This window comes from Mesoplodon densirostris, chromosome 2, assembly GCF_025265405.1.
Source record: "Mesoplodon densirostris isolate mMesDen1 chromosome 2, mMesDen1 primary haplotype, whole genome shotgun sequence".
NCBI lineage: Eukaryota > Metazoa > Chordata > Mammalia > Artiodactyla > Ziphiidae > Mesoplodon > Mesoplodon densirostris.
The window spans coordinates 15,651,260-15,674,815 of record NC_082662.1 but is presented as its reverse complement, the minus strand read 5'-3'; the positions used below and the strand labels follow the sequence as shown (position 1 = coordinate 15,674,815).

Sequence of the window (23,556 nt, the reverse complement as noted above, 5' to 3'; positions counted from 1 at the left end):
TGTGAAAGGAGCCTCCTAAAGTAAAAAAAGCTTTGAAAGTGTTCTAGATGGCAGGAAATCAAGCTCTTCTTTTTATCCCATTCAAACCCCAAAGAATTATAGGTATCTATAATAATCACATCACTGCTTAGAGGCTTTGGCATTTAGACACTGCTGCTATTTGTTGTCCCCTGAACTTTGAACTTGATCCTTCTGCTGCACAGTGCACACCCTTTGAGCAAATCTATTACTAGACACTAATAAAGAAATTGTCTTATTTAAAAGGAAGTTCTGGGGACTTCCCTGGTGGCGCAGTGGTTAAGCATCCACCTGCCAATGCAGGCGACATGGGTTCAATGCCTGGTCCGGGAAGATCCCACATGCTGCGGAGCAACTAAGTCCGTGTGCCACAGCTACTGAGCCTACGCTCTAGAGCCCACGAGCCTCAACTACAGAGCCCACATGACACAACTACTGAAGCTGGCGTGCCTAGAGCCTGTGCTCCGCAACAAAGAGAAGCCACAGCAACGAGAAGCCCGTGCATCACAACGAAGAGTAGCCCCTGCTCGCAGCAACTACAGAAAGCCCACGGGCAGCAACGAAGACCCAATGCAGCCAAAAATAAATAAATAAATCTATTTTTTTTTAAAAAAGGAAGCTCTACCTGCTGTATAAAATAAATAAATAAAAGGAAGCTCTAATTCTCCAATTCAACATTCTCATCCTTAATAAGTTCTTTCTGAATCAAAACCATGTAAGTTGGGTCATGTCCAAAAAAGAATTATTGTTAAGTATTAGAAGATCCAGTCAAGGACAAAGCCTGGTCCTTAGGTATTTTCATGAATAAGCAGTTGTCCACCCTATAGAGACAGAGAATATATCAACTTCTGCTTTACCCAGATGAATGGCGCTATGGATCCTTAGGTACAAAACTTGTCCAGTGATAAGAAAGAATGATTCAGAACAGTGGAGTAATGTAGCCACCAACCATGATGGTAAACTAATTGGTTTTTTAAGTTATTTTAATTTTACCTATTCTCATGGGGAATGTATCTCATTGTGGTTTTAATTTGTATTTAGGAATAATATAAATCTTTAACAACCAGGTTTATTGAGGTATAACTTACATACAATAAAATTCACCAATTTTAAGTGTGTAGTTGGTCCCTTATGCTACTTTGTAGTCAATTACATCCCTCAAACTCTGCTCCTAGAAACCACTACTCTGCTTTCTGTCGGTATTAATTTGCCTTTTCTAGAATTTTATAAAAGTGGAATCATGTAATACATAGTCTTTTGTGTCTGGATTCTTTCACTTAGCATGATTTATTTTTTTCCCTGCCACATGGTGTGTGGGATCTTAGTTCCCCGACCAGGGATCAAACCTGTGCCCCTGCAGTGGAAGTGTGGAGTCCTAACCACTGGACCACCAGGGAAGTCCTATAGCATGATATTTCTGAGATTCATCCATGTTGTTGTGTAAACCAGTAGTTCATTCCTTTTTATTGCTGATTATATCATATTCCATTTTATGGGTATACCACAAGTTAATTGGTTGTTTCCAGTTTGGGGCTCTTGTGAATGAGCTGACATAAACATTTCTGTGTAAGTATTTGAACATATGTTTTTATTTTTCTTTGGTACACATCTAGAAGTGGGAGTGGTAAATCATATGTAAAGTGTATTTGTAACTTTATTTATTTATTTATTTATTTATTTATTTTTTTTGCGTTACGCGGGCCTCTCACTGTTGTGGCCTCTCCCACTGTGGAGCACAGGCTCCGCACGCGCAGGCTCGGCGGCCATGGCTCACGGGCCCAGCTGCTCCGCGGCATGTGGGATCTTCCCGGACCGGGGCATGAACCCGTGTCTCCTGCACTGGCAGGCGGACTCTCAACCACTGCGCCACCAGGGAAGCCCTGTAACTTTATTTTTTAACATGCCAAAATGACCTCTGCTTACAGGAAGATGAAACAGACATACTTTTCCTTATTCCTCCTACTAAGTACAAATAAAAACCCTGGACACCATGCATAACACAAACAAGAGAAGACTCTGAAAGGCAGAAAGAAGAACCCAGACTAGCTAGGGACCTCATTACCCAAGGAATGACAGAGATGAGTTTCCTGAGTTTTCTTTTTCCTTATATATCCCAAACTCAGAGCTGACAAAGCCAACAACTTGGAAATGCTGACTGACACAGTCAGAAAAAGCCCCAACAAAAGCCTGCTTTCTCTAGCCAAAGAACTAGGAAAGGGGCATCCTGGCAAGACAGAAAAGTGTACTCCAGCCAAACATCGTAGAATAAAAACTGTGGCCTCCCTTACTATCACCCATGCCAGCAAATACTGAGAAAAGAAGGAAGTGGTGCAACAATTTTTCAAGTGCTGAAAGAAAAGAATCATCAACCCAGAATCCTATACCCAGCAAATATGTCCTTCTGGAATGAAGGGGGAATCAAGACATTCTCAGATGAAGAAAAACTACAACTTTGTTGTCAGCAGATCCACCCTAAGTGAATAGCTAAAGGAAGTTCTCTAAACAAACAAACAAATAGAAAATGATGAAAGAAGGAATCTTGGAGCATCAGGAAGGAAGAAAAAACATGGTAGCAAAATATGGGTAAATACAATAGGTTTTCCTTCTCTTAAGTTTTCTAAATTACATTTGATGGTTGAAGCAAAAATTATAACACTGATGTGATTCTAAATGCATGTAGAAGAAATATTTAAGGCTATTATAAACAGAGGAGAGTGAAGCAATGGAAAGGGAGTTAAGGTTTCTACACTTAAACTTGTAAAATGATGCCACCAGTTGATTGTTGCTCTAGAGCAATCTTAAAGAGCGATACAGGTACTTCTCTGGTGGCACAGTGGTTAAGAATCTGCCTGCCAGTGTAGGGGACATGGGTTTGATCCCTGGTCCGGGAAGATCCCACATGCCACGAAGCAACTAAGCCCATGCACCACAACTACTGGGCCCAAGTTCCACAACTACTGAGCCCGCGCACCTAGAGCCTGTGAGCCACAACTACTGAAGCCCACATGCCTAGAGCCCATGCTCCGCAACAGGAGATGCCACCACAATGAGGAGCCTGTGCACCACAAGGAAGAGTAGCCCCTGCTCACCGCAAATAGAGAAAGCCCGCGTGCGGCAACCAAGACCCAACGCAGCCAAAAATAAATAAATTTATTTTTAAAAAAAGCTATGCAAAGAGAAATACTCAAAAACACTGTAATTAAATCAAAATATAATTCTTTAAAAAATGTTCAGTTAACCTACAGGAAAGCATAAAAAAAAGAAACAAACAAAAAACTGAGACTAAGGAATTCCCTGGTGGCCCAGTGGTTAAGACTGGACCATGCTTCCACTGCAGGGTGCCTGGGTTCGATCCTGGTCGGGAAACTAAAGCCATGTGGTGTTGGGGGGAGAAATAAAGAGAATAAAACAAAACCAAAAATAAAATGGCAGAGTTAAGCCCTAACGTGTAAATAATTACATTAATGATAAATGGCCTAAATATATCATTTCAAAGACAGAGCTTAGTAGAGTGGATTTTAAAAAATGACCTTACTACATGCTTTCTACAGAAACTCACTTAAAATATAATTATATAGGCAGGTTGAAAGTAAAAGGATGGCGAAAGTTATATCATGCAAACATTAATCAAGAGCAAGCCAACATGGCTATATAGGTATCTAAGAAAGTAGACTTCAGAACAAAGAAAACTATCAGAGACAGAGAGGGACATCATATAACGATGAAAAGAGTCAACCCATCAAGGAATAGCAATCCTAAATGTTTAAACACCAAAGAGAGCTGCCAAAATATTTGAAGAAAAAATTGATAGACATGAAAACAGAAAGAGATAAATCCACAATTACAATTAGAGGGGACTTCCCTGGTGGTCCAGCAGGTAAGACTCTGTGCTCCCATTGCATGGGGCCCGGGTTCAATCCCTGGTCAGGGAACTAGATCCCGCATGCCACAACTAAAAAAAGAGATCCCACGTGCCACAACTAAGGATCCCATGTGCCACAACTAAGACCTGGTGGAGCCAAAATAAATAAATAAATAAATAAATATATTTTAAAAATTGTAATTGGAGAATTCAACACCCGTCTCTTAACAACAGGTAGAACAACTACCAGAAAATCATCAAGGATATAGAAGAACTCAAGAGGCATCAACCAGCAGATCTAATCAACATTTATAGGACACTCCACCTAACAAAAATAGTATCTTGCAAGATGTTGCTACTGAGGGAAACTGGGAAAAGGGAACAAGGTATCTCTTTGTATTATTTGTTACAATGGTATATGATCTAAAATTTTCTCAAAAATTAAAAGTTTAATTTAAAAAAGGAATACCTGTACTTTTCTTCTCATTTAAAAGTACAGTTGACCCTGAATAATGTGGAGGTTAGGGGTGCTGACCCTCCTCACAGTCGAAAATCTGCATATAACTTATAATCAGCCCTCTGCATATGAAGTCCCTCTGTGTCCATGGTTCCCTCTTCTGCACCAGAGATTCTACATCCTCAGATTCAACAAACCTTGGATTGTGCAGTATTGTAATATTTACTATTGAAAAAAATCTACGTATAAGTGGACCTGCACAGTTCAAACCTATGTTGTTCAAGGGCCAACTGTAGTCAGAAGGTTATACATATTAACCTTATACTCGAGATCTGTATTTAGGATGTACACAACATAATCTGAGACTTAAAAATTCTATCTTGATTGATTCAGGCAAAGGTCATCAAGAGATGAAACCATAAGATGAACGATCCATGGGAACTTTACAGTGGGGGGAACAGGTTGACACCACATGAACCCACTGCTTGCTCTCAGCATTATTAGGAGTGGGTCAACCATGCTGTTTGTGTCTCCCTGATGTGATGCATCAGGAAGTACACAGTACCATTGATGCAGCATTCTTACCAAAAAAAAAAAAAAAAAGGTGAGCTAGAATATAATCTAGCCGTTAGCACTACCTTCAATTTGACAAAAAATATGAGGAACAAGTTAAATGAAACTATGACTATGCAAAAAGAATGTGGGACATGCTATAGCACGACTAAAGGTCTCTTCCATAAGCAAATGCATAAAAAGGGGTGAGACTGCTGAAGTCTAAAGTAGACTTTTGAAATATAACAACCAATGCCCACTATCACCACTCTTATTCAACATAGTTTTGGAAGTTTTAGCCACAGCAATCAGAGAAGAAAAGGAAATAAAAGGAATCCAAATTGGAAAAGAAGAAGTAAAGCTGTCACTGTTTGCAGATGACATGATACTATACATAGAGAATCCTAAAGATGCTACCAGAAAACTACTAGAGTTAATCAATGAATTTGGTAAAGTTGCAGGATACAAAATTAATGCACAGAAATCTCTGGCATTCCTATATACTAATGATGAAAAATCTGAAAGTGAAATCAAGGAAACACTCCCATTTACCATTGCAACAAAAAGAATAAAATATCTAGGAATAAACCTACCTAAGGAGACAAAAGACCTGTATGCAGAAAATTATAAGACACTGATGAAAGAAATTAAAGATGATACAAATAGATGGAGAGATGTACCATGTTCTTGGATTGGAAGAATCAACATTGTGAAAATGACTCTACTACCCAAAGCAATCTACAGATTCAATGCAATCCCTATCAAACTACCACTGGCATTTTTCACAGAACTAGAACAAAAAATTTCACAATTTGTATGGAAACACAAAAGACCCCGAATAGCCAAAGTAATCTTGAGAACGAAAAATGGAGCTGGAGGAATCAGGCTCCCTGACTTCAGACTATACTACAAAGCTACAGTAATCAAGACAGTATGGTACTGGCACAAAAACAGAAAGATAGATCAATGGAACAGGATAGAAAGCCCAGAGTTAAACCCACGGACATATGGTCACCTTATCTTTGATAAAGGAGACAGGAATGTACAGTGAAGAAAGGACAGTCTCTTCAATAAGTGGTGCTGGGAAAACTGGATAGGGACATGTAAAAGTATGAGATTAGATCACTCCCTAACACCATACACAAAAATAAGCTCAAAATGGATTAAAGACCTAAATGTAAGGCCAGACACTATCAAACTCTTAGAGGAAAACATAGGCAGAACACTCTATGACATCAATCACAGCAAGATCCTTTTTGACCCACCTCCTAGAGAAATGGAAATAAAGACAAAAATAAACACATGGGACCTAATGAAACTTAAAAGCTTTTGCACAGCAAAGGAAACCATAAACAAGACCAAAAGACAACCCTCAGAATGGGAGAAAATATTTGCCAATGAAGCAACTGACAAAGGATTAATCTCCAAAATTTATAAGCAGCTCATGCAGCTCAATAACAAAAAAACAAACAACCCAATCCAAAAATGGGCAGAAGACCTAAATAGACATTTCTCCACAGAAGATATACAGACTGCCAACAAACACATGAAAGGATGCTCAACATCTTTACTCATTAGAGAAATGCAAATCAAAACTACAATGAGATATCATCTCACACCAGTCAGAATGGCCATCATCAAAAAATCTAGAAACAATAAATGCTGGAGAGGGTGTGGAAAAAAGGGAACACTCTTGCACTGCTGGTGGGAATGTGAATTGGTACAGCCGCTATGGAGAACGGTATGGAGGTTCCTTAAAAAACTACAAATAGAACTACCATATGACCCAGCAATCCCACTACTGGGCATATACCCTGAGAAAACCATAATTCAAAAAGAGACATGTACCAAAATGTTCATAGCAGCCCTATTTACAATAGCCCGGAGATGGAAACAACCTAAGTGTCCATCATCGGATGAATGGATAAAGAAGATGTGGCACATATATACAATGGAATATTACTCAGCCATAAAAAGAAATGAAATTGAGCTATTTGTAATGAGGTGGATGGACCTAGAGTCTGTCATACAGAGTGAAGTAAGTCAGAAAGAGAAAGACAAATACTGTATGCTAACACATATATATGGAATTTAAGAAAAAAAATGTCATGAAGAACATAGCGGTAAGACAGGAATAAAGACACAGACCTACTAGAGAATGGACTTGAGGATATGGGGAGGGGGAAGGATAAGCTGTGACAAAGTGAAAGAGCGGCATGGACATATATACACTACCAAACGTAAGGTAGATAGCTAGCGGGAAGTAGCCTCATAGCACAGGGAGATCAGCTCGGTGCTTTGTGACCACCTGGAGGGGTGGGATAGGGAGGGTGGGAGGGAGATGCAAAAGGGAGGGGATATGGAAACATATGTATATGTATAACTGATTAAATTTGTTATAAAGCAAAAAAAAAAAAGAAATATAACAACCAAATGTAATGTGTAAACCATGTTTGATCCTAATTCAAGCCAACTGAAACTTTTTTTAAAAAACAGGTATTTGAACATGGATGTGGTATTAAGTGCCACAAAGGAATTGTTCATTTTTTTTTAGTGTGACAATGGCATTGTCGTTATGTAAGAAATTGCCTGTTATAATGCACGCACACTAAAATATGTTGGCATAACTAGTATCTCCAGCACAACATTGAATAAAAGGAGTAAGAGCAGATATCATTGACTGGTTACCAATCTTAGGGGGAAAGTTTTTTCACTATTAAATATAATGTCAGCTATATGTTTTTTGTATATGCCCTTTATCAGTTTGAGGAAATTCCCTTCACCCCCTCCTTCTTCATGAATAGGTATTGAATTTTGTTAAATGCTTTTTTTTGCATCAATTGCAATGATGATATGGGTTTTATTTTTTGGTCAGCATAGTAAACTATATTGATTGGTTTTCAAATATGAAGCCCACTGTATTCCTGGGATGAAATTCACTGAGAAGTGATGTATTATCCTTTTTATATATCACTGTATTCGCTTGGTCAAAGGTTTTTATATGTAGGTTCATGAAGATTAACGGGGTGTAGTTTTTGCTGAGTCATACAGTAATTGTATATTTAACTTTATAAAAACTCAGTTATCTGTTTAAAAGTTATCTGTATTATCTGTCTCAGATAATTGTTTCAGGTGGAAAGTATTCTTTGAGTTTCCATTTTGAATGTGTTTGGACTAAACAAACAATAAACTACTGATGTCTGCAGTAATAATAATAATAATAATAATAATAATAATAATACTTTCTACCTGAAACTCAGTTATCTGAGAAAAAGTCTTTTATATTCATCCTCGCGTTTACCATTTTCCAGCACTCGTCACTTTTTGTGTGTGTAAATCCAACTTTTCTTCCGTCTAAAGAATTTTTTTAAATATCTGCTGTAGTGAAAGCTGGCTACTATGAATTCTCCCCAACCTTTGTCTGAACGAAGTCTTTACTTTGCTTTCCTTTTTGAAAGGTGTCTTCGCTTGGGTATAGGATTCGAGGCTGACAGTTCTTTTCTTTCAATACTTTAATACTGACGCGGGCTGGAGCCTTTGGCAAGTCCCGACGAGAGAAACACAGAGCCGACCTCTGGGGCCTGCAAGGTGGCGGGACACCCCTGAGGGCACCACCCCTGGGCCAAGACCTCATTTTAGCACCTTTCGCCCTTAGGAAAGCCCCCTCTGGAAGAACACGTGGACCCCGAGACAGCTCAGGAGCCAAGCCGAGAGAGGTGGAGAGCCGCTGGCGTGGAGGGCGGAGTCGCCGCGCAGCCTTTTGCGGTACTTCCCGTGCCCCGCCCCTCCAAAGCTGGTGGGCGGGGCCAGACCCCCTCCTTAAAACGGTGGCCCACCTCGTGCAGTGGTTCGTGCTACGCTCGGCTGCGCTCCACTGGGCTATCGCAGGTCCCCCGCCGCCGCAGTGTCCCGTTTGCTGTCGCCCCGCCAGCAGCTTCTGGCCTCCGGGCCGGCCAGGCACCGTGCTGGGCGCCTCTTCCGGGAGCGCGGCCACACCGAGATAGACACGGCCCTAGCGTACGTCCGAGAGCATCCTGGGCGGCCTGGGGCTCGGGTTGGGCGGTGGCAACTGCAGAGGTAACTCCTGGCACCCGGACTCCGTCCCCCTTACCTCCCCCGAGCCATGCACCGGCCGAGGTCAGGACCGACAGCTTCGCCCTCCTGCCGAGGCGCCGACCTCCACTGGCCACCCCGCAGCTCTGTGAACACCCCGCTCCTCAGGCCCCGTGCACATCTAGCCCCGGACAGCCGGACAGTGCTTTGTCTTGACTCTTTTCCTCTCCTTTTCCCTCCCCTCAGCAACGTCCCAACCCTGGTCTAGCCTGGAACGACTTGGCTAGCCCCTCTCGGGGGGACTGAAAACGGAGTCTGGCGCTGTGCAGCCCCTGCCTCCTTCCCCTTCCCCGCAGGTGCCCGGTGCGGTCCTGATCTGCAGGAATTCTGCCCTTATGGCCCTGGCACTTCCTGGCATAGTCCCAGATCAGGCTTCGGAACCGGCGGGGATCTGCTTCCTCGTTGCTCTGGGCTGTAGACTGCTCCGTGGAGCTCGGGGTGCGCCGTTCAGTTGGCAGTGCCTCCATCTTCACCAGGGTGGCCGCGCCTCGGAGCCGCAGGAGCTATAGGCAGTAGCTGGGATGGGAGAGTGGGGGTGGTATGGTGTCTAACTGCCCTCTCTGTGCCAGCCTCCGTCCAAGCCCATAGAAGGGAAATTGACACTAACCCACTCCAGGGAACTCAGAGTCTAGAGATGGCTGGGGAGCCCAGAAGAGGGACCACTTCCTGGGAGGGGACACTGAAGAACACTCGGAAAACGGAACGTCAGACCTTGAAGAACTGCTAGTTTTCCAGGGGGAGTAAGAGGAGAAAGGGCATTCCCGGCTGCGTGGGTGGGCAGTGAGTGTGCAAAGGCAATGAGATTTGGCAGTGCTGAGGGTGTTGGAACAGGCAGACGTAGCTAAGTGGAGGGTTTGTGTATGGGCGTAGGGGGACATCTGTCATCAGTCTGATGCCATCTGAAGTGTTTATAACGTGCCTCACAGGGACATAGTGAGGGCTCAGCAATGTTAGCTGTTACTGTTAGTAGTAGTAGTAGTAGTAGTAGTATCATTAGCACCATGTACCATCTTTTACTTTGAGACTCCTCGGAGTGAAATGACTCACAGCACAGATCTGAAACAAAACGAGAATATGCATGCATCTCATGCTATCTAGATCACCTGACTGCCTCTCTCTGACAACTCTGGTCTTCTTTCTTTTTTATTTTTTAAATTTAAATTTTTATTGAAGTCTAGTTGATTTACAATGTTGTGTTAGTTTCAGGTGTACAGCAAAGTGATTTAGTTATACATATATATGTATAACTAAATGTGTACATACATATTCTTTTTCAGATTCCTTTCCATTATAGGTTATTATAAGATATTGAGTATAGTTCCCTGTGCTATACAGTAGGTCCTTGCTGGTTATCTATTTTATATATATTAGTGTGTATATGTTAATCTGAAACTCCTAATTTATCCCAACCCCTTCCCCCTTTGGTAACCATAAGTTTGTTTTCGGTCTGTGAGTCTATTTCTGTTTTGTAAATAAGTTCATTTGTATCATTTTTTTTAGATTCCACATATAAGTGGTATCATATTTGTCTTTGTCTGACTTACTTCACTTAGTATGATAGTCTCTGGGTCCATCCATGTTGCTGTAAATGGCATTATTTCATTCTTTTTTATGGCTGAGTAATATTCCATTGCATATATGTACCACATCTTTACCCATTCATCTGTTGATGGACACTTACGTTGGTCTTATTTCTGATTGCTTTTTCTTCTCCAGCTCCTCCTTCTCTTCCCTCCTTCAGGCTGGAACTAGCTGGGCCAAAGTTCTTAAATCTCAGATCTGAAGTTAACATCAAGAAGGGGTGGGGGCTGAGGGGGATGAGATGGTGGAAGGGAAAATTACAGTGAGTAGCCCTCCAACCCTCCAGCCTGCTCTCTCCCATCTCAAGGGGTCTGTCCTGCTGAGGCGACTTTCCAAGTGTGAGCAGTGCAGAGGGCCTTCCCCTCACCTATCACTCCAGCCCCCTGGGATTCTTTTTTTTTTTTTTTTTTTTTGCGGTACACGGGCCTCTCACTGTTGTGGCCTCTCCCGTAGTGGAGCACAGGTTCCGGACGCGCAGGCTCAGCGGCCATGGCTTACGGGCCCAGCCGCCCCGCGGTATGTGGGATCTTCCCGGACCAGGGCACGAACCCGTGTCCCCTGCATCGGCAGGCAGACTCTCAACCACTGCACCACCAGGGAAGCCCGATTCTTTTTTTTAAAAATATAAACTTATTTATTTTATTTATTTATTTTTGGCTGCATTGGGTCTTCATTGCCGCGTGCGGGCTTTCTCTAGTTGCAGTGAGCGGGGGCTACTCTTCGTTGCAGTGCGTGGGCTTCTCATTGCATTGGCTTCTCTTGTTGCAGAGCTCGGGCTCTAGGCGTGCAGGCTTCAGTAGTTGTGGCATGTGGGTTCAGTAGTTGTGGCTCACGGGCTCTAGAACACAGGCTCAGTAGTTGTGGCACACGGGCTTAGTTGCTCTGCAGCACGTGGGATCTTCCCAGACCAGGGCTTGAACCCGTGTCCCCTGCATTGGCAGGTGGCTTCTTAACCACTGCGCCACCAGGGAAGCCCCCACCTGGGATTCTTAATTGGGGTGGGGAGAAAAGTATTTGATTAACTCACTCCTGACTCACACAGGCAGTACAACACCAGCCTTTTCTCAATGGGTTATTTCTCTGATGGAAATATCTTGCCTTTCCTTCCCTGGGGCCCCAGTTGAGGCCTCTTGCTCCCTTTCCTGAATTCCTGCCGCAGTCTCCTTGCCATTTGCCCTGTTTCCAGACCTGTCTCTGAGGTTTTTGTCTGTGCTTCATTCAGAGTCATCTTTCAAAACTGCAAAGCTGACAACTTGGCTCACTGGCTGAAAAGTGTTCAGAGTCTCCCTATAGCCCCCTGAAGTCAGATTCTAAGGGGTGCACTCAGGGCCCTTTGTATCCATCTGGTCTGTGGCCCCTTCTCTTGCCTTGTGTGCCCCGTGGACCTGGTGTTCTGGATCCTGGGGTCGCAGGCATGGCTCCTCACATGCCACGTTCTTGCCTCTGGGCGGCCTCTGACTGGCCCTGGAGATTCAAATTCTAAGAAAGCCATCCCTGAACTCCCAGGGCTCCCCTCCCACCTTGTGCTTATCCTGGCCTCACTTACTCTGTAGTGGCCCCTTAGACTGTGCATCCTTGAGGGCAGAGATCCAGTGCTGGCCTTCCTCATCCAGCCCTTAGCGCCAGGCGTGGCACACCCAGCTGTCTGGTAAATAGGCATCGTAATAACATTAGCAGCTCATAATGAGCAAATCTATCAAAATTCTGATCAATCCTTGGGGCCTCCTGACAAGATATCACTCTCAATTTACAGTTGAAGGGATTGAGGCTCAGAGAGGTTAAATAACTTGGTTAGGGTCACAGAGCTCGAATTGGCAGAGCTGGGGTGTGAACCCAGGTCTGTCTCTCGACCATTACACTAGATCCTCTCCAGCGTTTGGTAAAGTGACTTGGACTTCCATTTCTCTGCTCCCAAAGTGAAAATCACCACCAAGGCCAATCCAGTGGGTGAAAAGTCTCTGAAGCCTGACAGCCTCCGTCCCAGCTGGAGACGTCACGGAAGCGGCTGCAGTGCCCCCGAGTGGACCTCTTTTACCTGCACCTGCCGGACCACGGCACCCCCAGGGAAGAGACGCTGCGCGCCTGCCACCAGCTGCACCAGGAGGTGAGGGCGGCCCCCCAGCTCCTCTCCTTGGCCTGTCGTTGCCTAGGAGAGCGGAGGCTCCAGGGCTGTCCCAGAGCAGAGCTGGGGACAGACCCCACTCTCAGGGTCCCCAGCCAGTCTCTCCTTCCTGGTGTTCTGGGCTGCAGTGGGTTCTGACCTTGGCCTCTCCCCCGCAGGGCAAGTTTGTGGAGCTTGGCCTCTCCAACTACGCCGCCTGGGAAGTGGCCGAGATCTGTACCCTGTGCAAGAGCAACAGCTGGATCCTGCCCACCGTGTACCAGGTGAGGCCAGGGCTGCAGAGGCCCCTGTCTCCTGGGGGCCTGGGGATCCTGGGTCCTCGAGGCTCCCCCCTCCCCGTGCCCTCTCCATAGCAGCCATTCCCCTGCTCTACAGGATGATGGCTCCCAGGTACCCTCAGCCTGGGAAACAGGCGCCTGCTCTCCGGCTCTGCCTCCCCTTCCTGCCTGCTTCTCGCTCTGCAGTCAGCCTGGAACACTCCTCCCCGCTCTCCCTGGAAGGAGTGCCCAGGTCTCACTTAGATGCCTCTTCCTCTGGAAGCCTTTCCTGACAGCCCAGAGGAGGCTGAGATCTCAGGTCCTCCTTTTCTCCTCCTCATTCATTCAGCAAATGTTTGTGCACCTACTTGCTGCCAGGCACTGGTCACAGAACTTACTAGTGTATTATGATTGTCTCTTTTGTTGAGGATGTTTGTTAACACTCTACCTCACTATTAAATCTCTGAGCGCAGCAGCTTTGTCCTTCGGCTTGTGGATAGAAATCCAATACCCAGGCCATAGGTGGTGCTCAGAAATGTTGGCTGAAGGAATGAATTTTCCTTGGGCTTGAGCCCTCTCCACCAGCGCCACTAAGTATCTGCCTGATTGTTAAGGTCTGAACTGGGGTTCTCCACAGGAAAATTTGGGGTCCCATGTGCCCTCTCCAGCTGGCCCTTCTGCCCACAGGGCATGTACGCCGCTACCACCCAGCAAGTGGAGACAGAGCTCTTCCCCTGCCTCAGGACTGAGGTTGACGCCTAAAACCCTTTGGCTGGTATGGGGTATGGGCTGCTGTGGGGGCCGACTCGCCCCCGGGGTGGAAGGGTCTTCCTGGCCATGTTTCCGCCTGTTCCTGACCCTGGGGATGCCTGGTCCCAGACCTGGGAAGCAGGGAGAGGTTTGACAGGAGGCTGGGCTGGGTCCCCCACCATCACCCCCACTTCCGGTCCAGAGCAGCCTCTGGGAGCTGTGCCAGGGGATCTGATTACAGCCTTTCCGCAGGGGGCCTGCTGCCAGGCAAGTACAAGTATGAGGACGAGGACAGGAAACAACCTGTGGGCCGTTTCCTTGGGACCAATTGGGCAGAGATCTACAGGAATCGGTGAGCTGGGGATGGGCTGCATCAGGGTGGGAGGTGGCATGGGTCCCCTTAGTCTGCAATGGGGAGTCCCTGGGGCTGCTTTCTTGGGGGCCAGGACCTCCCCCTGTGCTCAGACCTTTGCCCCTGGATTCCCACCAGCTTTACTGAGAAACTTACCCCTAAAATTTTGCCAGTGTCCCTGGAGAGTGATTGGGGGCCTGGATTGGGAATGTGTAGAGCTGTGGACCTTCCACCAGGTCTGTGAGACTATGTCCTTTCCCTGGGAAGAGCCTACCCCCTGCCCACAGCGGGAGAAGAAAGCTTGGATTGGCACTTGGGATTCCTGGGGCTTGATGCTGGCCTGTCACCTGGGGCAACTGAGTCTAAGTTTTGTAAACTCTTGGCAATAACACTGTCATCAATGTCTAAAGTTATAGTTGAACATCCGTTGGGACTAGCCTTCTTCCCTTCCTTTTTTTCACTTTTGCAAGTTTGAAAAAGTTATCAAAGTAATACATGCCCATAGCTAGAAGCAAGCCCTTTCCAAGTCACACTCCTCCAAGGTGATGCTTTTTAACTCCTACAGCTTTCCTTCCCTCTGGCATTTACTGTGAGATCTCTGATGCATACACTTTACTGCTATTCCTTAATTTATCAAATTTAGACATTATCTGTGGACTGCTGGAAAGTTCCTAATCTTTCAAGATTTATAGAAGCTGAGTCTCCAAGGCTCCAATGCTAGTTTTGTTGAAATGGCCCAGGACTTTTTAAAATTAATTAATTAATTTATTTTTGACTGCGTTGGGTCTTCGTTGCTGCACGTGGGCTTTCTCTAGTTGCAGCGAGCGGGGGCTACTCTTTGTTGCGGTGCACGGGCTCTAGGTGCACAGGCTCAGTAGTCGTGGCTCATGGGCTCTAGAGCGCAGGCTCAGTAGTTGTGGCACATGGGCTTAGTTGTTCCGTGGCATGAGGGATATTCCTGGACCAGGGATCGAACCTGTGTCCCCTGCATTGGCAGGCAGATTCTTAACCACTGCGCCGCCAGGGAAGTCCCCTGCCAGGGTTTCTGATTGTCTGGCCAGGTTTAGGAGCCATTGCCCTAAGCAGTGTCTCTCAAGGAGCTTGTCACACCACCAGCGCCTAGGCCTCACCCCTGGAGGACCTTGGTTGATCGTTTTCACCTTCTTTTCTCTACTTAGTTGACGGAGCACTGCAGGTCCATTATCTCCTTTACATTTTGCACTCACCGTGTGGGGCTGGCTCGGGGTATTTCCTCCCTGAGCAGATAAGTGAAGGCAGGTGACTGAGCCAAGACCAGAGCTAGGACTGGAGCCAGGACCTGTCCTGTCTGTGACCCGGGGCACAAAGGTGTGGTGCTGGAGACACTCCTGGGTCCTGATTTGGGGAGTTGTATTGTTCGCATCCGGTGAGCATGTTCGATGCAAGGATCCTTGCTCACTGCATCCCCACTGCTCCTACCACTGGGCTGAAATAACTCCGCTGAGGGGCCCAGAAATCCACATGCATTCTGCTGCTCAGGGAAACAAAACCTCCATTTGAGATGTTGGTCCCTCAGTGCCTCAAGGACCAGTGACCTGCAGGAATCCCAGCGTCCTGACCCGTGCCACCCTCTCCACTCACCCAGCTTCTGGAAGCACTACTTCGAGGCTGTTGCCTTGGTGGGGAAGGCCCTGCAGGCTGCGTATGGCACCAGCGCCCCCAGCATGACCTTGGCCGCCCTCTGGTGGAGGTACCACCACGCCCAGCTCCAGGTAGGAAGGAGGAAGTGGAAGAGAGGGCTGTGTGGTTATTTCATTTCTGGGTTACTCCTTTTCCTTTTCTGAAATGTCTCCACGGCCCAGGTCTTTTGGGTGGTATTCCTGTTCTTAGAGTTTATTAAGTGTCACATTACAAACACTACTGGCCCTAGTAAGTATAATTATCCCAACTTTACGTATGAGTAAACTGGCTCAGAGGCCACTTCACCTAACTGTGGCTACATGAGATAGGGCAGAAGCTATGTGTGACGCTGAAACCTACATTTTTTCAGCATTAGCATTTATCTGTCTCTGGCTGCCTGCTCTGCAGAGGCCAACTCCGTGTCCCTGGCAGGGCTGCCCTCTCCCTGCCATCCCGCTTTCCCAACAACTTCCTCCAACTTGGGCATCACATACTAATGGTGCCTCTTTCTTGAGCCCCCGTTAAGTGCTAAGCCTGAAGCAAAGTACTTTATGAAATTTTAGGGAATTCCCTGGTGGTCCAGTGGTTAGGACTTTGCGTTTCCACTGCAGGGGGCATGGATTCGATCCCTGGTTGGGGAACTGAGATCCTGCATGCTGCAAGGCACGGCCAAAAAAAAAAAAAAAAAAAAAAAAAAAAAAAAAAACGTGCCACAACCACCCTGCCAAGTAAAGGAAGCCTGAAGCTTAGGGAGGTCACATGACTAACCCAAGCCCACCCAGCTGCCGAGCAGCAGAGGGGAACTCAGGTCTGCCTGTGTGTGTCTAGGGAAGCAGGGCTGTAGAGCTGTTTGAAGGCAATGTAAGTTCTATGTGGAATAATATAGGGTATAGACTTCGGTCTTGGCAGGGGCAGGGTGGGAGCAGGTGTGTGTGACTGGAGTCACTGTGGTGCGCTAGTGTGTTGACGTCTGGCCGTCTCCCCTTGCAGGGCATTCAGGGGGACGCAGTCATCCTGGGCATGTCCAGCTTGGAGCAGCTAGAACAGAACTTGGTGGCCGCTGAGGGAGAGCCCCTGGAGCCGGCCGTCACGCAGGCCTTTGATCACACCTGGCACCTGTCTGCCGTCAATGTCCCAGCTACTTCCGCTAGGCCTAGTCCTGACTTGGGGTGGCAGAGGACACGCTCCATCTATCACCTCTTTTATTCTCTCAACCAGTCAGTTCTGACTTTAAGCTGCTTTATGTAGCTAGTTCTTTCCTCACAGTCCCAGCTCACAAACTGTTTGTCTCCTATGTTCTTGTTAATACTCCCAGTTGCCTTCATCGTGTAAAAAGGCCAGGGCTGCATCTACTCAGGCGTTTCCTGTCTGAGTAAAGAGGCACTAACCTGGCTAGAGCCCAAGCCCACAGTGAACCTGGTGAATTTGTTTCCTCTGCAGCCTGCAAGCTGTTTCTCGTCCTCCCACAGGCTTGGTGAGAAGGGGCCAGGAGTAGGGATTGGTCTTCAAAGGGCAGAGGCGGTGGGAGGGTCTCCCAGCCTCCTGCCCTGAACCCAGTGTGACCTCTCAACATCGGGGCTGCAGGTGGCCCTCACGCTTCTACACGTGACAGAAAAAAAGAGGGTCATACACCCTGAGGTAGATTTTCTCTTGTTCAGAATTACCTCATTAAATACTTAGAACAATCTGGGCAAAAACCTACCACCTGGGGCCACCATCCAGAAGGCTAAAACCTCCCAGGATGCAGTGGAATGTTTTTTACATTAGTTCAGTTTCGGCAGTGGCTTTATTCTTGCTTTAGCCAACACCTCCTGGTCATCCACAAGTTTCTCGGCCCTGGTTTTGGGGGTTGGGGGTGGGAAAGAGAATAGAGAGTAGGGGTAGGAGGGCGACAGGCAGGGTGCCTGTTTTCCTCAAACAAATCCCAGTTTCAAGCCAGGGGCGCCGAAGGCCAGAGGAAAGGAGAAGGTGGTTCCTCTTGTGCTCCCAGGGCCGCCCGGCCAGTGGTCACACAGGAGCCAGTGCTGGAAACTGGCTTGAGGTGAACTAAGAATCCTGGGGGTCCAAACCAAAGCCCAAACCCAAGGGTTTTTTTCCTAGAAAAGTCCCTTTTGCAGGAGACACCCTGCTGACAAAGTTTCATTATTTATAGAATAGCCTGTCCCTGTCACCCTCCCTTGTGTGCCTTCACAGCAAAATACACGGCTGCTCCCCTGAGAGGGCAGCGGCAGTCCCACACCGTCCTGTCCAGACAAGACCTGGAGCAGGCCCGGAGGTCCCATCCCAAGTGCACGTCAGCTGTCGTCGTCTTCCTCTGATTCTCCTTCCGACTCGGGCGCGCTCTCTGGCAAGTCATCTCCCATCTGCTGGAACCTTCCAGACTGCGCGTCCCACACGTACTTGATGGTCACCTTGAATTCGGCCATTTCGTACCCGAAAAGCTTCTGCCAGAGGTGAAGGGACCCAAAGGTCAGGAGGAGCAAGTGGGGTCAGAGGAGTCTGCAGCTCCTCCCGCCACAGCTGCAGACGCCCGGGGTGGAGGGAACTCACCAGGACGCGGGCCTGCTCCGGGGTCAGCACATCGCCCTCCTTGCACACCTCATAGTCGGACAGCAGGGTCACCACACCTGCAGAGAAGGGGGCCCCCAGGCAGTTACTCTGGCACAGAGGTCTGTGCAGGGCCAGAGGAACTGGGCCGGCCCCCCACCCCCAGGCTTCCAGCAGCACCGGGGCAGGGGTTCCTCAGTGAGCATTCAGCCGCCCAGGAGGGTTTTTGGGGGGCAGTGACTCCTCCTTCCTGCCTCGCCCCTTAACTGCTGTATTCTAGCTGTAACTTACTGTCCACATTCACCCCAGCTGTCAGGCGGGTGCTGTTAGTCCCGTTTTCACATGAGAAAACGGAGGCCGGTAGAAATTGGGGGTGAGGGGGGAGTTGTCTGGCTTGGAAACCTGCGCTCTCGGCCGCTCGGCTGTGACCCTTCAGCTCTGGGGCTGCCCCTGTACCTTTCCTGAGGGCTGTGGGCAGGCCCAGCTGCCTCAGCTGTGGCTCCATGGAGTGCGGGAACTGCTCCAGGGGCCCCGGGTCCAGGCTCACGGTGAAAGTGGCTTTGTTCCCAGCTCGGGCGTAGTCCATCTCCGTGTATTTCGTGAACCACCTGAGGGGAAAGAGAAGTGGCAGGAGGGCAGGTTTCCGCCTGGGCCTCGCCTCACCTCCCTTCCTCCTCGGCTCAGCCTGGAGCTCCGAGCCCGGGAGAACAGAGACTCAGTAACAGGATTCCAGCAACCAGGAACCAGGTTTTACTCGGTGCCTCTACTGTACAAAGTCCTGGGCTACTCCCTCCCGGGAGACCTCGCTAACCTTTCCCTTCCCAGCACTCCTCCAGGGCACTTACTCGTTCACTTCCTCCTTAGTGCGATTGGTGAAAAGGAGACCGACTTCACCCCTCAACTTCTTGCTGACCTACAGGACCAAAGTGGGGCGGGGTCGGTCACATTAGAGCAGCGGTTCTCAACTGGGGACGATTTTGCCGGCCCCGCCCCCTCATCTGGCAACACTTGGAGACATATTTGCTCACAGCTGGAGGCGGGCAGCACTACTCTCTGGGTCTGGAGGTTAAAGGAGAACCGAGCTTTAAGCCGACCCCGGGCCGCCACATGGCTGCAGCGTGCACCATGCGACAGCAGCGGAGAAGGCAGCCTGGCCTCGGGCCCTCCCTGTGAGGGCCCGAGACTCACCTGATGCAGGTTGTCTTTGTACTCGTCACATGGGCTTCGACCCAGGGCCACCATCATCACTTTGTTTTTGCCAAAGAACATCCTACAGAGAAAAAGAGGGGTCTGTGAAGGAAGCGCCCCGCCCTGCCCTCACTTCAGTGCAAACCAGCTTCAGTCCCCAGAGCCCGAGCCAAGGCCCAGGCTGTTTTGTAGCAGAAGGTGTGGCCAGAGGCTCCACTCTTCCACGCAGCCCTGCTCACTTTGTCGCCAGCCCAGGGTCCCTCATTATTTTCCTGCACAGACCCTGAAACTCACATTCTGTCTCAGCCCGCTGTGAGTGCGTCTGGATATGCGGAAGAGGCCTGTTTAACGGTCTGAACCAGAACGGGTGGGATGTTCCTTAAGGGACCAGACCAGGGTTCAGGGAGCCCCTTCTCCTGGAGAGGTCACTGCTCAACCCGCCCCCCACCCCCCAAGGCGAGACAAACTTTAACAGTTAAAAAGCGCCCTTCAGCGGGGATGGGGGCGTGGCACTTGGTCCTTATTAAGGTGCTACCTGTGACTGAGGTCCCTAACTGCCCCTGTGCTTTGCAAGCAGCCCGGCCGCTCTGCACTCAGGCCCTTCTCCCACTGCCCGCTCACCGGCTGTGCTTCCAGGCACTGCGGATGTCCTTCAGCTTGCTGTTCCTCATGTTGGCCACGGAGAAGACGAAGAGGTACTTGTATGTGTCCACACATTTCCGAAGCTGCAGGACAATTCATGGGGCTCTGGAGTCCAAGGGGCAGCAGGGGTTGGGCAGTACTCTGGCCTCAGGTGGGAAAGAGACTGCTCCAGGTCTCTTACAACTGCAGATGTTTAGAGCCTCTAACCTGGTTGTTTCCTCCTTGCCTCTGCTACTGAAGCCAGGATACTAAGTACAGGGGCTGCCCTGATGCAAAGCAGGCGTGATGGCAAAGTGCGGGGGAAGCCGAGCCACGGGTCAAGAGCCCACCGTCTCCCCAGGTTTCCGACTTACGGTGGCCACCAGTGCAATCGACCACTTCTCTTTGCTTTGTCCAGTAATTGCTGACGATCTAGAAACTTAGCTACACTAGGAAGGCTCCTGCTCTATGGAAACATGTAAAGTCTTGTCATTTAGTCACGAGGGGAGGCGGCTCATCAGCCCTGTGGTGCCCACGTGGTTGGCTGCAGCCACGATGAAGTGGTCTCAAGGAAAATGGCATCTTTGTGCCGGAGGAAACTCCGCTCTCACCCAGCCTGCAGCCCGATGCAGTGCAGACAGTGGCTTCATGCATTTACCCACACCTGGTAACTCCCTGGCTTTTTTGACATCGGGCCGACTAACAAATCTCTGCAAGCTTCAGTTACCAGACCGCAAAACAGCGATAACATCCCCTCGCATCTACCTCACAGGGGTGCTTCACATGTGAAACAGCACCGTGCAGGGCAGAGTAAGGGCTCAATCAAGCTGGAAACCATCACTAAGGGAGTTTTTATTGGTGCTGCTGCTGGAGGAAAAGGGGCTGGATCAGCACCTTGTTTTTGTTTTTGTTTTCCAAACAGTATGTTTCCCTGACAAACAGCCCTACACCCACGTTTATAAACCAAATACAAGGTCTGGAAAAATAAAAAGAACACGCTCTTACCTCTTCTATCAAGTTCTGTTTCAGTTCTAAGCCTTTCTTGACGGTTTTGGTGAGGGAGACTAATACAAAGAAGAAAAAGGGGAGATGATGAGAGACAAATCTGGATGTCCCGGAGACTCTTTCTTCCCCGCTTTGGTAGCCCAGCTGGACCAAGCCAATCTGAGAAAAGGTAGCAAGGCTTTTGTGGCCACCACTTCTGGCATGCAAGGCTACTCCCAGGGTCCCCAGAGTGCCTGCTCGCTACTGTTCCCGAGCCTGAAGGTTCCTTCCCATCCTTCCTGTTACTCAGACGAACTAGGTATTCCTTAGCTCCCCTGAGGTGAAGTGAAAACTCCCTACTGAGGTGTGGGGGCTCTGGGGGCCCTGCCAGTGGCTGAGGCGCGTCCCTGTGCTGCTGTGGTACGCAGAGACCATCTGTGGCTGCTCTGGGATGGGGACTGTATTTCCTCTGCTACACCCTGTCTTGCAGTTTGGACCCATGGATGCAGCAACGTGTCTTTGGGGAGGGACAAGCATCTCTTCTCCAACAACAGCTGGGACCCAATTTGCCCCTTAACCAGAAGGGTTTGGCATTTGCCAGATCTGACCAGGGCTTCCTCCACAGAACCCAATCATTCCACAAACGCTTAACAGAGCATCAAATGCAAAGCCCTGGGTCCTAGGAGGAGGTGGCTTCTTATTCATCCTGCCTGGCACTCAGTCAGTCCCTCTTCAGGAAGCACACATCTAGAAAGATAATCATGCCATGCAGGGGCAAGTGCAGCACAGGAGGGCAAACAAAATACAGTTGTCCATTTTCCAACATTTCCACTGCTACAACTGTGGACCTAGCCAGCACCATGCTCTCCTGGATTACTGCTAGTCTCGCTGCTTCCACCCCTGCACAGTGCCCCCACCTTCCCTGTCTATTCTCAACAAAGCAACTAGGGTGATCTTTTTTTTTTTTTTTTTTTTGGATACGCGGGCCTCTCACTGTTGTGGCCTCTCCCGCTGCGGAGCACAGGCTCCGGACGCGCAGGCTCAGCGGCCATGGCTCACGGGCCCAGCCGCTCCGCGGCATGTGGGATCCTCCCGGACCGGGGCACAAACCCGTGTCTCCTGCATCGGCAGGCGGACTCTCAACCACTGCGCCACCAGGGAAGCCCCTAGGGTGATCTTTTTAAAAGTAAAGTTGAACCCCATCATTCCTCTGCTCGAGCTCTCTCCTCCCGTTCCACCGGCGTGTGAAAGCCAGTTCCTTGCAAAGGTCTTTCAAGCCCCGCACGCTCTGCCTAATTCCCTCTCCCTCCTTTTTGCTCACTCTGCTCTGGCCACGCTGGCCTCTTGCCCCAGAACATGTCAAACATGCTCCCGCTTCAGGGCCTTTGCCCTTCGTGTCCCCTCTCCTGGGACCACCACCCTTCCAGGTAACTCCATGGGTTGCTTATTTACTTTCTTCAAGTTCCTGCTCATTTGTCATCTCAACAGAGACCTTCTCTGGCCACACTGCACAAAAGAATATCAACTTCTCTTTCTCTCACTCTTACTCCACGGGACTTACCACTATTACCACTATATTTACCACTGAATTTACTGATTCGATTTTCAGTACCTTGGGAGGATAGACTTCCCATAACTAAAATATTAAGCTTGATGAGAGCTCTAGGCGTTCCTTGTTGTAACTGATGTATCTTTCGACAGCTAGAGAGTGCCAGGCCCCTCTCTAATTTGTTGAGTGAATGTGCTAGAGGGCCGGAGTGAGAGAGACTCACCATAGTAGAGGCAGTCAGGAATACTCTTTTAGGAGGTATCCTACGAACTGCCAACTGAGAAAGAGCCAGCCATATGAAGACCGGAGCACAAGCATGCCAGATAGAAGCAACTTCAAGTACACAAGACCATACTTAGGGATAAACCTGGGTTGAGGGAAAGGCGGTAGGGTGGGGGGGAGCGCGGAGAGCTAAGACAGATGAGCTGAGGTAGGAAAAGGTGGGCCAAGGCGAGATCGGGCGCAGCCTGTGTGTTCAGAGGCTGTTCCCCGACCAGCCGGCCTTGGACAAACTCTGGTGGCCTGGCAAAGCAGTCTCCGCTCCCTGACCTGACCCGGCTCCAGCCCCCACCCCCGTGCTTCCCCCGCGAAGCCCCTACCGCAGGTGACAGCCAGCCCGCGAATTCCTCACCGGCTCCCAAGACCCCCTTTGCCCACCTTTCTTGTCACGCTTGGATTTGGGCATCGCGCTGCAGCCACGTGCGGCGGAAGACGGTGCTGCCTATTAGGACCTCGGCGGCGCTGGGGCCTCTGGGACGGCCCTCGGGGGCTTCCCTTGCGCGTGCCTGACCCAATCTGCGCTGAGGCCCGCCTCTCCCTGCCCGGCCGCCGCCTGCGCTCTCCCTCGAGTCTCCAGAGCGACTTCCTGCGCCGGCGGGCGGGCGGGGGATCCTGGGCGCCCCACTGAGAGCTCCGCTTGCAGTTCCCAACTCTATGGTTCCGCG

General features: G+C 49.0%; 1 protein-coding gene and 1 pseudogene across 1 annotated transcript; one reads left to right on the top strand and one right to left on the bottom strand.

Annotated features, from left to right (window-relative positions):
• The first annotated feature begins 8,712 nt into the window (after positions 1-8,712).
• On the top strand, positions 8,713-16,874 carry LOC132502537 (aflatoxin B1 aldehyde reductase member 2-like; annotated as a pseudogene).
• Positions 16,875-17,490: 616 nt separating this feature from the next.
• Positions 17,491-23,543, bottom strand: MRTO4 (MRT4 homolog, ribosome maturation factor). The gene is made up of 8 exons (XM_060089060.1): positions 23,270-23,543; positions 21,085-21,143; positions 20,080-20,183; positions 19,459-19,540; positions 19,116-19,183; positions 18,727-18,878; positions 18,274-18,350; positions 17,491-18,167 (listed from the first exon to the last, which is right to left on the bottom strand). The coding sequence occupies exons 1-8, from the start codon at positions 23,295-23,297 to the stop codon at positions 18,018-18,020; spliced, it is 720 nt and encodes a 239-aa protein (XP_059945043.1). The 5' UTR covers positions 23,298-23,543; the 3' UTR covers positions 17,491-18,017.
• Positions 23,544-23,556: the final 13 nt, after the last annotated feature.